At 40.2% G+C, this 15,299-nt stretch overlaps 1 protein-coding gene across 10 annotated transcripts in view; it reads right to left on the reverse strand.

Moving 5' to 3' along the window:
- ablim2 (actin binding LIM protein family, member 2) overlaps window positions 1-15,299 on the reverse strand; it is an 89,755-nt gene that overhangs the window by 38,198 nt on the left and 36,258 nt on the right. For all 10 annotated transcript variants that reach the window (XM_067524872.1, XM_067524864.1, XM_067524863.1 and 7 more), the window contains exons 3-6: window positions 8,127-8,310; window positions 2,634-2,746; window positions 2,255-2,381; window positions 1,720-1,813 (exon numbers count right to left, since the gene is read on the reverse strand). In XM_067524872.1, coding sequence (XP_067380973.1) covers window positions 1,720-1,813; window positions 2,255-2,381; window positions 2,634-2,746; window positions 8,127-8,310 — 518 coding nt within the window. The remainder of the gene's footprint in view (window positions 1-1,719; window positions 1,814-2,254; window positions 2,382-2,633; window positions 2,747-8,126; window positions 8,311-15,299) is intronic.

Genomic DNA, 15,299 nt, shown 5'->3' on the forward strand with positions numbered 1-15,299 from the left:
ACAAGTTTTTCATCATTATGAGTTCCGATATGATTAAAAACCCGATAGTGTGAGCAACAAGATGACATAATCTGAACTAAAGGTTCCTGATGTCATCTGGAAGCATTTTTCAGCTAGAAGTAGAGAGATATTTTATATAAGGAAGTCAGAGGAAGGTTAGATGGCATTTATATACATGTACATGAAGCTCAAAATCAGTGAAGGCTTCATTTAAATGTTTTTTTTTGTTTTTGTCAGCATTTGGGGCAATAATTGATCACATGTGGTGAGCTATCAGCTACTGATATCATTAACATCATTACTATTAATCTGAATGGGTCTTTATTTGTTTGTCTTTTCTTTTTGCATGAAAATAACAAAACTAAATATAAAAATCTGCTGCTGATCATGTCAAACATATTTCATGGTTGACAGGGACAGGGACTATGAGGACATTGTTAGGAATATCTAATGAACATTCGGATGATTAACGGATGGATCATTAACTTTAAGATTTCAGGCCCTGCAGCAACTTAGAACATATGGATTTAACACCCTAGTGGTTCCTCACATCTGGCCTTGTATTGAACTGGTGAAACATGTTTTCTTAAAACCAAAAGAGTTAAAATTGAGTCCAAGAAATGGGTAACTCAATACGTCCATGGTTACAACATACATTTACAGGAAATTCCTTTCTCTACATGTCTACAAACAGTGTACTGTACTGTCTCTCTCTCATACATATATACACACACACACACACACACACACAAACCACAGTACAGTGACACAGATGATGATGATGACAGTTTCAACCTGAAGATGATGTGTCTGTTCTTTCTAACACCCTCCTGCCTAATAACACATTGAAAAAAACTGTAGAGTTTTAAGATAACTGAGTGTGTCATATGTCCTATAGCTGTCAGAATTTTCTAGATCAGCCTGTAGAAGCAGACTAGTACATGAAAGTGAGTGGTAATGAATGGATGACCTGGCTGAGGCAAAGAGCAGGAACAGCAATAAGGAGAGTGCAGTGCAGAGTGCAGTGAAAGCCATTTGCCCAGAGCGAAGACAGAAAACAAAGAGTAAGATTGTGGTGACTTGTCACCACCAAGAACAACAACAGAGCAAACTCTGGCTGGCTGGTTATTGCATGAGGACCCACACACAAGGGGCTACAGAGGGACTAGTGCATACTGTTTCTCTGCAGACATCACCCCATCAGGCCCTGGAAGCTACAATGTGTGTTGCTTGCTCTTTTCTGTTATTGATGGGTTGCTCATGAAAAGAGGCTGGTCTCAGACATTAGGAAGCAGGGGCGGTTTATCACACATGATAAAACCTTTATGAAAGCCATTAGCGTTGCATGAGATCTGATGAAATTTGAATGATCACTTTGCGGAAGTGGGATCCGCGCTGCGATCTGTTAAGTGGAAATATGAGAATAAAAAAAAAAAAAACACATATGACCAACGCTGCATTGTAAAGGGGAGGGGCAGTGAAATTGTACTGCACTTCTACCTATAAAGGTAGGAGACACACAGAAGACAGTTTAAAAAAAAATGTCTGGTCCAAGCTCCAGAACTGTTGAATCCTCCACATCAACTAAATTGTTTGGACTATTTGTGCATTCGTTCACATCCATCCATGAGCTCATAACTGTAGCAATTCACACAGTTTCTACATTCCAGACCTAACTTCATCAAGAGAGACTTTACTGTGTCAGTGCTGCGATGTTACCTCCAGTACTTTCCCAGTGATGTACTTCTTGCAGCTCTCGCACTGAATGCCAAACATGGCGTGGTAGTCCAGCTCACAGTAGGGGATCCCATCCCTGATAGGACGACACAGGACGAGACAGCACTCAGCATCAGAGTCCTCCACACATCATGTCTGAGCTGACAGCACTTAGCAGGTGGAGCTTCTGCTGTACCTTCTAGCTATGATGCTCAAAATTAAGATGGTTTTACTCCACACAACATATTACTACTGTTGGATAGTGCCTTTATTTGCTATGTCACTGCATTTTTTTGGCAGCATAAGTCTGAGGATGATGTTTGAACAATGCCAATTTTGATATATTCTTAGAAAATATTGAAAATATAGTTAAATGCTTAACTAAAGAACTGCCACTGAACAGAAATAGTGACAGTATATAACTTTTCAAATTCAATGCCACCCCCAAAGGTCTCATCCAACACTTAAATTAAGGATCACAAAACAGTTAATGACAGTGTTGTTTTATGTCTGCATTTTCGAAGACGCCGGGACTTACTTGCTGATGTACTCGGCGTTGAGAACCTTGTTACAGACTCTACACTTGAAACAGCCCAGGTGCCAGTGCTTGTCCAGCGCTACAAGAGACTGTTCATTCTTAAACTCTTTCCCACAGCCACAGCAGTCTGACAAAGAGATGACGTGATAAGAAGATGAGAAGTTATACCAAAGTTGACTTCTGCGGTATTTTCATTTAATCGGATGAACCAAACGAAAAAACTCAACAGAGTTTAAGAAAGTGGTAATTTCAGGGAACAGACTACAACATTTTGGTAACGCACAGTGTCAGAAATAGGAGTTTGCGACATGAAAAAGTGTACTTTTGGCAGGCTTTATGCTAACACAGGAACAAATAGAGGCGTAAACAGAGAACTGACTGTGGACAGCTTGTATGGGTGCAGGGCTGTTGGCAGGGAGAGGCTGGGTACACTTTTGGCAGATACACTCCTTCCCATTAAATGTCACTCGGTCTCCGGCTGGAAACGGCTGTCTGTAAACAGAAGAAAAACAGATGGAACATCAGATGACGGTTCTGACTGATACAGATTGTGCTAAGGGTTCAATTTTCCCCAAAGCTTACAAACTCATGTAAAGCCTCTGAAACTAGACCATTTTGGGCTTTCAAACATTTCATAAACTGTATAAAGTGGTTGGGCAGCTGTGTAACACAGGGTGTGGCAGGTTCCAATAAAATCCTCCCATACGTGAATTTTTATTCAGAAAATATCTGATTCAGGCTGATTCATAACAATGATAATATACTGATTTCTTTATGAGGGAGGAAGGTTTACTGGACGTTTTTCATCAACGATTAGATTTTATCAACACTTTTGAGACACGTTGAGCAGGGGTACAGGCAGAAGTGTAAAAATAGTGAGGTCATGAATTTCCCAACAGAAAAACCCCTAAAGCTGAAGAACAGCTTTAACTAGCAACCGATTCCAAGTTGTTTTAGGGTTTGTGTTACGTTTCATTATAATTCAGCATGCTTTAAAATCCCCATAATGCGTCATCTGTGTCAAAGTGAACTTCTAGAGTTGTTAAACCCACTTGGAAGTGTGAACGCATGAAGAAAAGCCACATTTCAACATCTCCAAAGTCAGATTTATAGAAACAACTAGATTTTTCTTTGATTAGAACTTTTCTCGTGAAGCAAAGTACCATGGGACGTCCACAAATACAACTCAATCAATAGATATTGATAACAGAAGATCTGATTTCCATTTTTTTTTAGCTGTAACCATCTTGTTGTTGTTTTTGGAGCTTTTCGAAAACCTTTTTAAATGTATTCAATCTTTCTAAGGTGCCGGTGCCACTAACCTTTATTTGAAATGATTCATAACAGTATCACAGCATGACAATATCATGTAGCAAAAGCTGAGCATGATATCTCAATAGTGTGACGCAGTGTTGATGACTATAACAGCCTCCCAAAGTTCCCACAGAAAATTATTACGACATTATTACTTAATAAAATTAAAGACATTGTTTTCTGTTCAACAATTGCAAGTTAATCAGCTACAAGCAAAGCCAAAAAGGATACTACACACATTAAAAAAGATATAGAGAGCAGCTGATGATCATCTGAACTGCTGGGGTCACATTACAATGATTCTATTATTCAGATATGTGAGATGCTGCCATAAAACTGTGATTGATTTATTGTTCCTTTATTGACCGTTAAGTCATTGTGGAGACGAATGCCATTGCACTGCTTAAGAGGCACCACACACGCACACACACTCACACACACACACACACACACACACACACACACTGGCTTTGTGTGCGGCTCCTACAAAGCTGCTGTCACTGAGTCAAGTACAGAAGGAATGATGATTCCTTGGCAGAGCAGGGCTGTGACTGGCCGCCACGTGCTGTTTCCTACAGCTCGGAAATGTGATATTAGAGCTGCTGTCACACTGTCACAGCCAGCTACTGAAGGAGGAATACATCTAGTCAGACTGGGAGAGGGTGGGATGAGGGGTTACTCATGGATAAACAGTCAGTAGTTTACTTTTTAAGGCTGACAAGTTGAGCTATAACTTGACATTCTTGTGCTAATCTGTGTGCACTGTCCTAACCAGTTTTATGTTTAAGTAAAATCTTTTTTTATTTCATGATTTTTATTATTTATTTTTATCTTTTTACATCATTTTGCATCTCATATGGGTGTCACAGGTACCCTTCCGCTCTGCTACTGGGCATCAAATGTCAAAGCGCCAGGGATTTAATTGTACTTGATTAACACTGCCGTGCCTCTATTACTTCCATAGTCTGGGAAAGCAATCATCCCCAGTTAATCTGAAGACAAGTCTTTGGTGAAGAAGTTGTTAAACTATTGGAGGACCTGGGGTCATTTCCTAAATTTGGAATTTGAGCAACTTGTGCAGCAATAGTGTATAAATGAGCTTATAACTCAGATTAGCAGTATGATGAGTAGCTATGTTGAGGGATGAATTAAATGCCACTGTGGTAAATTGCATCCTGAGGTTAAAGGGATTTAGAAGTACCATGCATTCAATGCTGTATTTGCTAGACAATCTGCCAATTTACCAAAATTTTAGATGTTCTGGATTGGTTACCGTTCCAGAGAGCATCAAAGAAACATTATAAAATGTATTTGGACCTTTATTGGAAGAAAAAGATTCTCATGTCAAAATGAAAACAGGTCAAAAACAGGAAATTGTCCATACAGGACGCAGTGCTCAAAAATGAATAAGTGAAGGGCACCACCTATAATTTCTCTCCTTCTGAGATTAGAAAGTCTGAACATACAACAACTGCTGTGTAAGTTCTTCACCAGTCAATGTGTAATGGGAAAGTGGCAGCAAGAAAAAAATCAAATATTAAATTACAGCTAAGTAACTGAAAGAAAGTTATATTGTCTGACAAGACCGAAATTGAAGTTTTTAATCATCAGATTATGCTGTGTTTAGTGTAACTAATAACTGAGCATCTAATAAACACACCATTCTCACTGTGAAGCATGGTGGTGGCAGCATCCTGATGTAAGCGTGCCTCTCTGCTGCAGGCTCTGGAAAGCTTATATAGAGGTAGAGGGTAACATGAAGACGGCAAAATAGACATCCTGGAGTAAAACCTGATTCAGTTACTTGGAGAACTGTGACTTAAGAAAAGAGACAAAAATCCAGAGCACACTACCAAAGCTACACAGAATTGATTTAAAAGCAACAAGCTCTTGAGGGTGGCCAAGTCACAGCCCAGACCTCAGTCCAATGCAGATTTGTGGCTGGGTTTGGAAAAGGCTGTTCGGTGTTGACCTCTGTACAACCTGACAGAGCTTGGTTAGTTTTGCAAAGAAAAATAGGGAAAAAATGCAGTGTCTAGATGTTCAAACGGAACCTATCCACAATTGGCTCAATTCTGGAACTGCTGCCAAGGTAAGCTACTAAATACGGACTGTAAGCGGACGGGGGGGTACGTATGCAATCGAATATTTTGTATTCTATATTTTTTTAATTTCTTTAAAATACTTTGTTTAGAATTGTTTTAACTTTTATCGGAAAGAGATGTTTTTCAGTTGCCCACTGGCAATCAGTTCAAATTAAATAAACTAAGATTAAATCACAAGTATATGGTAAACAAAAATGACTTTTTAGGCAGTGTTACTAGTAAATAGTGTAAAGCCTAAAACTGATCCGAAAGGACAAAAAAAATTGTTATTGTAATTATAATTATTAATGTGTATGTTCCTTTTTACGCCAAATGCATTTATTCGGATAAAAACCGCTTTGTTTTTGGTGCATGTGTGTTAATTCATAAGTAATCAAAGCAATGATGAATAAGTAAGTTATTCACTGTTAATGGCGGAATATAGACAAACTGTATATAGAGAGGACGTTTATTACATGGTAATTAGTGTAGTAGTACTACAAGTACTACAAGTACTACTACAGAAACACAGACAGGAAACAAAGACAATGAGTGGGAAATGCACAGATTATTGTTGATGAATTATTGAGCTTCTCTGACCATGAGACACACTCACAGAGCTGAGTCTGATGTCTCATGTGAAGCAGCCATCTATCTCCATTTCTTCCTCCCCCGTCCTATTTTTGTATATCTCACAAAAAGCCTGTGTGTTTTGCCACCACAAAAGCAATATTTGTTATAAGAGGCACACAGAGGCAGTTTGGTGATCACGTTACAAACCTCAAATGCCGCACTGGTACATTGTGATCTCAGGTTCAGCACAAGGATCAATGTGGTATGACACACAGACATACGCACACACACAGAAACATCGAAAACCCACCCCCCCATTTCAAAAGACACTTAACGCTAGCTAAGGAATGGGCTAAGTGGCCACACTGGATTGACCACACACTTAAAATTCCTGCCTAAGAGAGGCTTCCATTACCTTTCTAGGCCTGATAGGCAACACTGCTCTGTCGTACACACACACACACACACACACATAAATTGCACGCTAAAAACAGGTGAACATGACTGTGCGACTTGCAGAGACTTATATGTGTATATATATTTATAAGTTATAACTTTATGCACTTGTACAGAAAAAGACACCTGCACTAAAAACGTCATGGTCTTGGTAAAGGTTGGTAAACCAAACACACTGCTGACGTCATATTTAAAGTATGTTTTTGTACTTTGAATATAAGGTCTTCTAGTCATGGGAAAGTACACAGAGGTAATCAGCTGATAAAATTACATGAGCTCTGCTTCGTAGCTTTCCACACATAATAGTGTTGATAATGATCTCGAATGACCTGAAGATGCCCTTAACACTGAAAGAAAAGCTCAAATTTAAGTGTATGTAGTATATGCATTTACCTCTTAGTACTTCTTTTTATCTCAGGGTTCAAGTCTTACAAAATGTTACATTTGGTTTGTATCGTTTAATCATTTAAATGATTTAGTCATTATCTGCTTCGAATATAGGCCATCTGGAAGTATTTATTGAAAAAAGCTAACAACAGTGATGGATATACACACACACAAAAAAATGTCAATGTCTCAATAACTTGCCAATTGTTAGGTCTCATCTTGGTCTCATAATGTCAAAATGTGAACATCATGATGAAGAGGGCTGTTTAAATACAAATTGTCATTGAACCAGAACATTTAGTGGTCGATCACAAAAATCACAACGTGGTTCATGGATCATGTCTGATCCATTTCTGCGGTTAACCACCTTGTTAGAGAACAGCATGTTTTGCAATAAGTACTGAAACATTGAACATGTGTGTTCAAAAGTTCAGAAAAAGGTCGAATTAAGCTCACCTGTAAAGGTTATAGTGTATTTTAAATAGTAAATGATCTGCACTTATATAGCGTTTTTCTACCTATTGGCACTCAAAGTGCTGGTGGGGGAGCTGCTATGCAGCTGGCCAACACTCACCAGGAGCAACTAAGATGGGGTTCAGTGTCTTGCTCAAGGACACTTCGACATGTGACTGGAGGAGCCGGGGATTGAACCAGCAACTGCGAGATTGGTGGACAACCGCTCTACCTTCCTGCACCACAGGTGCCACAGGCGCGCTCTGAAATTTCACCTGGACATCGAATATGCCTAACTTCAAAGTCATTGATTGTAGTAGTTTACTCAAGAGACCTGGTTAGAAACAAAGATGGCACCCTGCTGGAAAAAGGCCTAACTTCCTGAAAACTCTGTGACCTTTGTAGAGGGCAGGTCCATCTCCATTTACTGGTTTCATCAACATGCTGGTATCCAAGCCATGTTTGTTTTGCTGAGTAGGGGTACCTACTCCTGTCTTTCCCGTCACAGGACTCAAGTGACAACTCCTTGACCAAGTCTTGGAAGAGGAAACTTATGTGAGTTATTAGTGCTTTTGGACCCAACTTCCCCCGACCCTCTTTCTTACTTGCAGGAGGCGCAGACAAAACAGCGAGGGTGATAGGTTTTACCCAGGGCAGACACAACCTCCCCTTCAATGAAGTCCTGGCAGCTGAAGCAGCGTGTCCCGTACAGACGCTGATAGTCCAGAGTACAGATGTATTCACCCTGCCTCACGAAGAAGCCTCCCTGGGCCAGTTCACAACCACACTCTGCATGGTAGGGCCGTTGAAAGGAGGCGAAAGGATACAGGAAACAGAAAATATATATATAGGAAGAAAGGGAAGGGGAAGACAAGGAGAACAACAGAAGGATGGGGAAAATATAAAGGGGGAGGGGTGGAGAGAACAAGGGGTCAAAGAGAGAAACAAAGGAAACAGATAAATTAGATAAAATGATAACACATTAAAAGCCTTTCACAATAAAGGTATCAGTGCTGCCACATTCAGATTCAAAGTTGTTGTAATAAGTGTGACAAAAATCACACATATTAGACAATGACAGACAATGTTTGGTTTTTTTTTTCTTTGTTAAATAAATTATTCATTTAAAGATAGAAAACTGAGAAAACTCTTTTTCTTTGGCCCCAATCAGTTATGGTAGCTTACCTTTGTATAAAGACTGGAAACAGAGGGAGACAGTTAGTCCAAGTACACTAAAATCTGCATTATCACATGTTTGTATAATGCATAACTACTGCAGTTCTGCACATAACCCTATAAAACCATAACTGCTGTCTTCAATGGACATATAAGACAGCAGGTGTTTCCATTATGTCTGACTGTGTAGAAGTATGGACACATTGAACAACGTATCATTATTTTTTCTTATTATTAAGTTATTTCTCGTTTGAGTTTGTGCTAATCTATTGGACATTACTAAAATGCTAAAAGCCAGAATCATAACAGAAAAACAGCAAACACCTATTAATAGACCAGTTTGACATGTCTGACTGTTTTCCTCAGCCTGCTTTAAGACGCAGTCATCGCGTTGCGAATGTCTGTGACACCAGCACTTGTTTGTACTGTATAAAGAAAGCAGCATTGACAATGCACGTGAGGAACTCCAAAGTGCCGTCACCTCTCGTGGACGCACAGCGATTACACACAGTAACCATGGCTACAGCATGACATCACAGAGCAGCCACGCCCTCAGGGGAAAGCTTGCTCTATTTTTCCACTCCTTTACCAAAACAACACCCCTCCTTTGTGTTCCCGCTATTCTTTCTATCTGGTAAAAACAACAGGAAAGACATGTGAGAGATGTTTGTGCTCAAAACATGACACACCATGGGACTGTTTTTGTAGTTTTAGCACACACACACACAGTCTGCAGGGATGTGTGAAAGTATCGCGTACAAGAATTTTGTGGACAAGCTGACAAACAGAACTTCAGCTTTACACACTTAGTGGTTGGAAACGGGTTGCTGGAATGTGAGACTAAGACATACAAATGTGGCTAAAAATCATCCACACACCCTATAACACTATGCTATAAAGAAACACACACACACACACACACACACACACAGTTCAGGCATGCTTTTGCTGCAGTGCCAGTGGTTTTCCCAGCTCTCAGTAAAGTCTGAGGGCAAACTGACGTCCACGTCACAGTCAAATGGCTCAAACTGACAAACAGTTCCACCCAGCACCTGAGACACAGCACATTTCTGTCCACTGAAACAATTAGGCCCCAAAAGAGCCTATGTACAGTACAGTTAGTTTAGTATCCATCCATTCATGATCTGCAACCGTTTATCCTACTCAGGGTTGTGGGGGGATGGAGCCTATCCCAGCTGTCACTGGGTGAGTGGTGGGGTTCACCCTTTCCAGGTATCCAGGGTATCTGAGGGCAAACACAGAGAGACATACACAGACAACCATTCACACTCACATTCACACCTACAGGAAATTTAGAGTCACCAATAAACTGCACCCACCCGGAGGAAACGCACACAAGCACGGGGAGATCATGCAAACCATGCTGCTATAATTCACTACATACAAAATATAATTACACATAAAGTGGTGTCTAACAGTGACAAAACTGCTATACCACACATTAAAGGACCTCAGCCAGACTAGCTGCATTTTGAGGATCTGCTAAGGTGCAATGTTGCAACTCATTGCTCCACCCATTCGAAAAAAACGCCGCAGTACGGGCCCTTCTTTGCCATGTGTGGTGAACGCTGTGATGAGGTCTGCTTTGCCTTCAGGTTCACCTCGCTAAACTCCTCCACTACCCTCCTCTCTCCTTAACAGCTTTGTTCTCTGTTTTTAGTGTGGTAAAAGTAGCATTTGGGGGGTTGGGGGGGTGTTGGGCGGTAACGTTTGTCTGGTTTTTCTCTCCTTACACCTTTGAGTCGTAGCTATTGTTGCCGCTACAGCTACTAACACTGACTGGGTTGGTTAATCTCTTTTTTTTTATTATAGTACTTTTTCCATTTCTTACACAATAAAAATAAATATGAACAACAAGGCAACAATTCATCAAGTCTACACCGTTGCACTTTGTTGTTGGATGACTTTGTTACAATTTGAGTTTTGTTTGAAATATATGAAACCTTGTCTTTGATGGCCGTGTTGGGACTAAATTGTGGGCTTTTGTAGCTTTTTATTTGCTTCAGTGGTGGAGACAGTTTCTCACTGTAATGATGTGACTAAGTGTTGGTGTGGTATCAAACTTGTGCCACAGGGATTAGAGGGCACTTAAATGTGACAAATAAAATATTTACTGACATCTTAAAAACAAAGTTCTTAGTATCTATGATGTTCTTCTATGGTGTGTTTTTCCATATCCTAGACTAAAACTTCAGCACTTCCCACGTTCATACAAGCTACATAACAATCCTCCTCTCCCACCCCTTTTATCCCCGTGGAAAGCTTTGGCCGACATGTTGCACAACCTCTGTGCACCATTTGCACTTTTTTACTTTTTTATCAAGCCCTGCCAGGCGTTATGTGATGCTAATAAAACAAGCACAACAATGCAAGCAGGAAGGTTACTCAGGAAGTGGATGACATACTTTCCAGCAGCTGCTACCAGCTCCCTTGCATCCAGTCTACATCTGCCAACCTATCTAGAAAGAGATAATGCTCTGGGCTGCTGGAGCAAACACCAGCAGAGTGGAAAGTTGAGTGGATGGAAGGAAAGATATTTGAGCTATGTCGAATAAAAGAGAGTTTCTCAAGAACTATTGTGTCATGGTAAACAACTTTCTACTGAGTAACTAATTCAGCACAGTTCGTCACATTTTTAAAGCCTTTTGCTTTATGGCACATGGAATAGTTATAAAGATATTATTTTGCCTTTAGGTCCCCTTGCTGTGGACGGAACTTTAATTTGGTTCTGTGTCATTAAACTGGTCAATACTGTGAGTGCGAGTCGTAGTTTTGGGTTGTGGGACATCAAACTCACGAAAAAAGGACCTGAGACTTAAAATGCACAAGACTTCACTTGAAACTCTAGTCTTGTTGTGCTTCTCTAAGTTACACGCTTAAACGGACGAGCAACAGATTTGCAATGTTGTGATTTGTAAATAAAGATCTTAATATTACTCTATGACATAAACATACTTGTCTCAAATAACGTGGGACTTGTTCTGAAAGACTGAAGACTCTTGGTAGTCTCGAGAATTAATTTCAGGATGAACATTGGCGTTTTTCCAGTGACAGACAATTGGACTTTTTTTCACCTGACCTGAAACATTTGTTTTAACATATGTTTGACCAACCAGATGAACAAATTGACTTGGACTTGTCTCTAAAGCCTCAAGACATAACAAGCACTTGTTTTAGATGACTGGACTATTGAAGTCAGACTTGCCCTGAAAGACACAAAATAAAATTGGAAGGAGAAATCGAGCTCTAAAAGAGACAGAGACAGAAATCCTCACCCATGGACGTAAGTGCAGGTTTCCATCAGCTCATCTTTCAACCCCTGTATATTTATACCTGGTCTGTCAGTTGGCACACACACTCCTCTCCCTACTGTAGTATATGCCTGTTTCAGCTGAGCACATATTACCTAATGGTGAAGGTTTTTTTAAATCATTTTTTAGAGCTAACACCAGCAGAATGCATCGCACACCTCATCAGAAAGCAACAGTAAAATCCAACTTTTATGTATTATTTGTTTAATTTGCAGTACAGCAGCATGGTGCATAGCCAGCTTTCAACAAAGATCAAGAGGCGTGCGCCTGAGTGCATTACCTAAGTGAGCGGAAGACAGAATATGTTTTAGAATATGTCTTTCCTTGATTTGTAATGTACTGTCAAAGCTGTCGTCCTCTCATCTCTTTCTTGTAGCTCTCATCTCTCTGATCCATCCTTCCTTTAATCCTCCAATCATGTGGAATGTGTTAAAAGCCAGGGAGAGGGTAAAGAAATGAAGCAGAGCAGGATGTGTAGTAGTCTGTAGAGACTCAAAATTGAAGACTCAAGAATAATAATCCAGAAGGGCAAGTGTTCTGGTATTAGCTCTACTGTATAAGTTGGGTTCAGTAAAGCATGGAGCACTTTGAAATAAGCTCTTACAGAAACAATAGTTATACAACAAACTGCAACCAAACAAATGATCAGTATAGTACTTATAACTTCTGTTACAAAACACATTATGACCTTTAAGTTTGCTTGGACTTTTTTGGTCAATACCATACAAATGAAGTGTTATTGATATTTCTACATTCTATATTGGCCATGAGAGTCAAGTCCACATTACTGAAATTTCTGAACCACCTGGTTGTGTGAGTTCTGACTGGCAGTATCAAATTCTGATGGTGCAGGTTTTGACAATGAGTCAGGATGTGTTCAAATTGAGATGTGGGTAAATAGTTGGCAAATTGTAGAGTGCGTGGGATCCACCCATTCATTTTTCCATTTGACAAAGTTAGACAGTTAACAAACAACTGGAATGGTAAATGTTCTGCACTTATATAGCACTTTTCTACCTATTGGCAATCAAAGCACTTTACACTGCTTCTTATTCACCCATTCACACTTACAATCACACACACACTCACACACTGATGGGGGAGCTGCTATGCAGCTGGCCAACGCTCACCAGGAGCAAGTAAGTTGGGGTTCAGTGTCTTGCTCAAGGACACTTCCCATGTGACCAGAGCAACCGGGGATCGAACCAACAACTGTGGGATTGGCGGAAGGCCAATCTCCTCCTGCGCCACAGTTGCCCCACCTAAATGGACTGCAGTACCTCACTGGACAAAATGCTGTACAATTTGCCACCTATTGACCCACTAATGACATTGGAGCTGCCATGACCCACCAACAGCAACTCAGAGTTCAGGGTCTTGCTTTATTCGTCATTATTCACACAAAGTGTACAATGAAACTGCATTCGATGGTCAGATGGAGGGTTAGTCCTGAGCCGCTGCAAACGAGTGCACTACCACTAGGGGCCAAACTCACATGGTCCCTAACACGCATGTTTTTCACAGTATGGGGAAACCAAAGGAAACCTACACAAATGCAGAGAACATCCAAACATCCTAACTCCACACAGAAAGAACCCATCCAGGTCAGGGATTGAACCCAGGAGCTTCTTGCTGTGAGATAAGAGTGCTAACCACTCTCCCACCGTGCTGCCCAAGGACGCTGGGGCAAAACAATTCAAGGACACAAGTCTTGACATTTTCAGGGGAGACGTTAGCTTAAAGACTCCTAAGGTGAAAACTAATCTGACACCATAATTTAAAGCTTAAAGTGGTTCAGTTTTTATTTTTAGGTTTTAGTTTTTGTATTTACCATTCAGTGCAAAAGTATCTGCATCCACCTTGAACCCTAATCAAACTCTACTGAGTGTTATGTTCAAGCAGCGATTTCATCATTTTGAAAGCATTCAATCTCCATGACAACAGAGGGTGTATGCATATTCACCCTGAGCTTGAGCCTCACTGGATGAGATCATGAAGCTATTAATTAGTATTTCTGTCCAAGACTCAGTTGAGGGGAACAGTGTGTTCGGCTACAAGCCTGCAACAAGACAAAACTTCCCCCAGTAACAGGAGGCTTGAAGGGTGATATAGCATATTTGTGTTGGAAATGTAACTTTAGAACCAGAAAAATGCAGAAGATCAAACATTACTTCAACTACAATTCTAAATGAATCAAGAAAATTGCCTCTGTGGTTGCCAGTGTGAAGTAGGTATATAGGTTACGTTGTATTAAGAAAATGATTAAGGGACTTTCCAAGGCCGCAAGGCAGAATACATCAAAGGAAACTGAATACTTCCATATCTGAAGGCTTCTGTCTCATGCACTGTGAAGCCACTAATATAATATGATTGTAGTCAGAGGCCGTCACAGGAATTCAATGTGCATTTGAATCTGTTTCCTCTACACTGGAGGTTCTCAGAGGCAGGTCTGTTGTGCTTCTCCTTGTAATCAGCGTTTAGATTTAGTGAGGAAATTACACGCTTAAACAGACGAGCAGCACATTTGCAATGTTGTGGTTTGTAAATAAAATATGCTGTATCTGTTTTACTTGTGTACAAACGAGGTTTTGGGCGAAAAAAGTAGTAAGTATTGTGGACATTATGCAAGTAATCTTGGTGCGATCTAAGTGGAATTGCCAAACTTATGTTGGTAGCAGCCCGATGGGAGGTTAGATCTGTGCACTTCTTTATTATGAAATATTTCATTTTTTTAATTAAAGTTGCACAAATTTATATTTTATATTTTAAGGAAAGGAAGTGTTACATTTAGGTTATTCTCTCAAGGGGTGCTCAAGACCAAACCAGAGCTAAAAAAAAAACTGAATACTTATCTTAAATTCATCAATTTGCCTGTAATACAACTCCAGACAACTGTGAATGTTACTTCATGCTTCCTCTATGTCTACATAGCACATTTGTGCTGAGTGCATTGATTTTGAATCTCACCGTACTGTTTTCTTAAGCTACGACAAATCTGCTTATGTTAGACAGCATTTCACATTTGAGACATTTTTGGAGGCAGCATGTTCATTAAGGTTTTCCAGACGTCCCTCAAAACCCTGAGATAGTTAAACTCCTTTACTTGGGGGAGAGTTTCATTCCCAGCCCAAAGAAGGTAATCCAGCATTTTTTCAGCAGAGAACCAAAGCCTCAAATTTGGATGTGCTGACTCTTATTCCAGATGAAATCCAGAAACTCGTGTACAGTTTATGGACTTCTGTATTATCTCCACGTGTGACCTTACAATGC

The sequence above is a fragment of the Channa argus genome, chromosome 12, assembly GCF_033026475.1.
Source record: "Channa argus isolate prfri chromosome 12, Channa argus male v1.0, whole genome shotgun sequence".
Classification (NCBI taxonomy): Eukaryota; Metazoa; Chordata; class Actinopteri; order Anabantiformes; family Channidae; genus Channa; species Channa argus.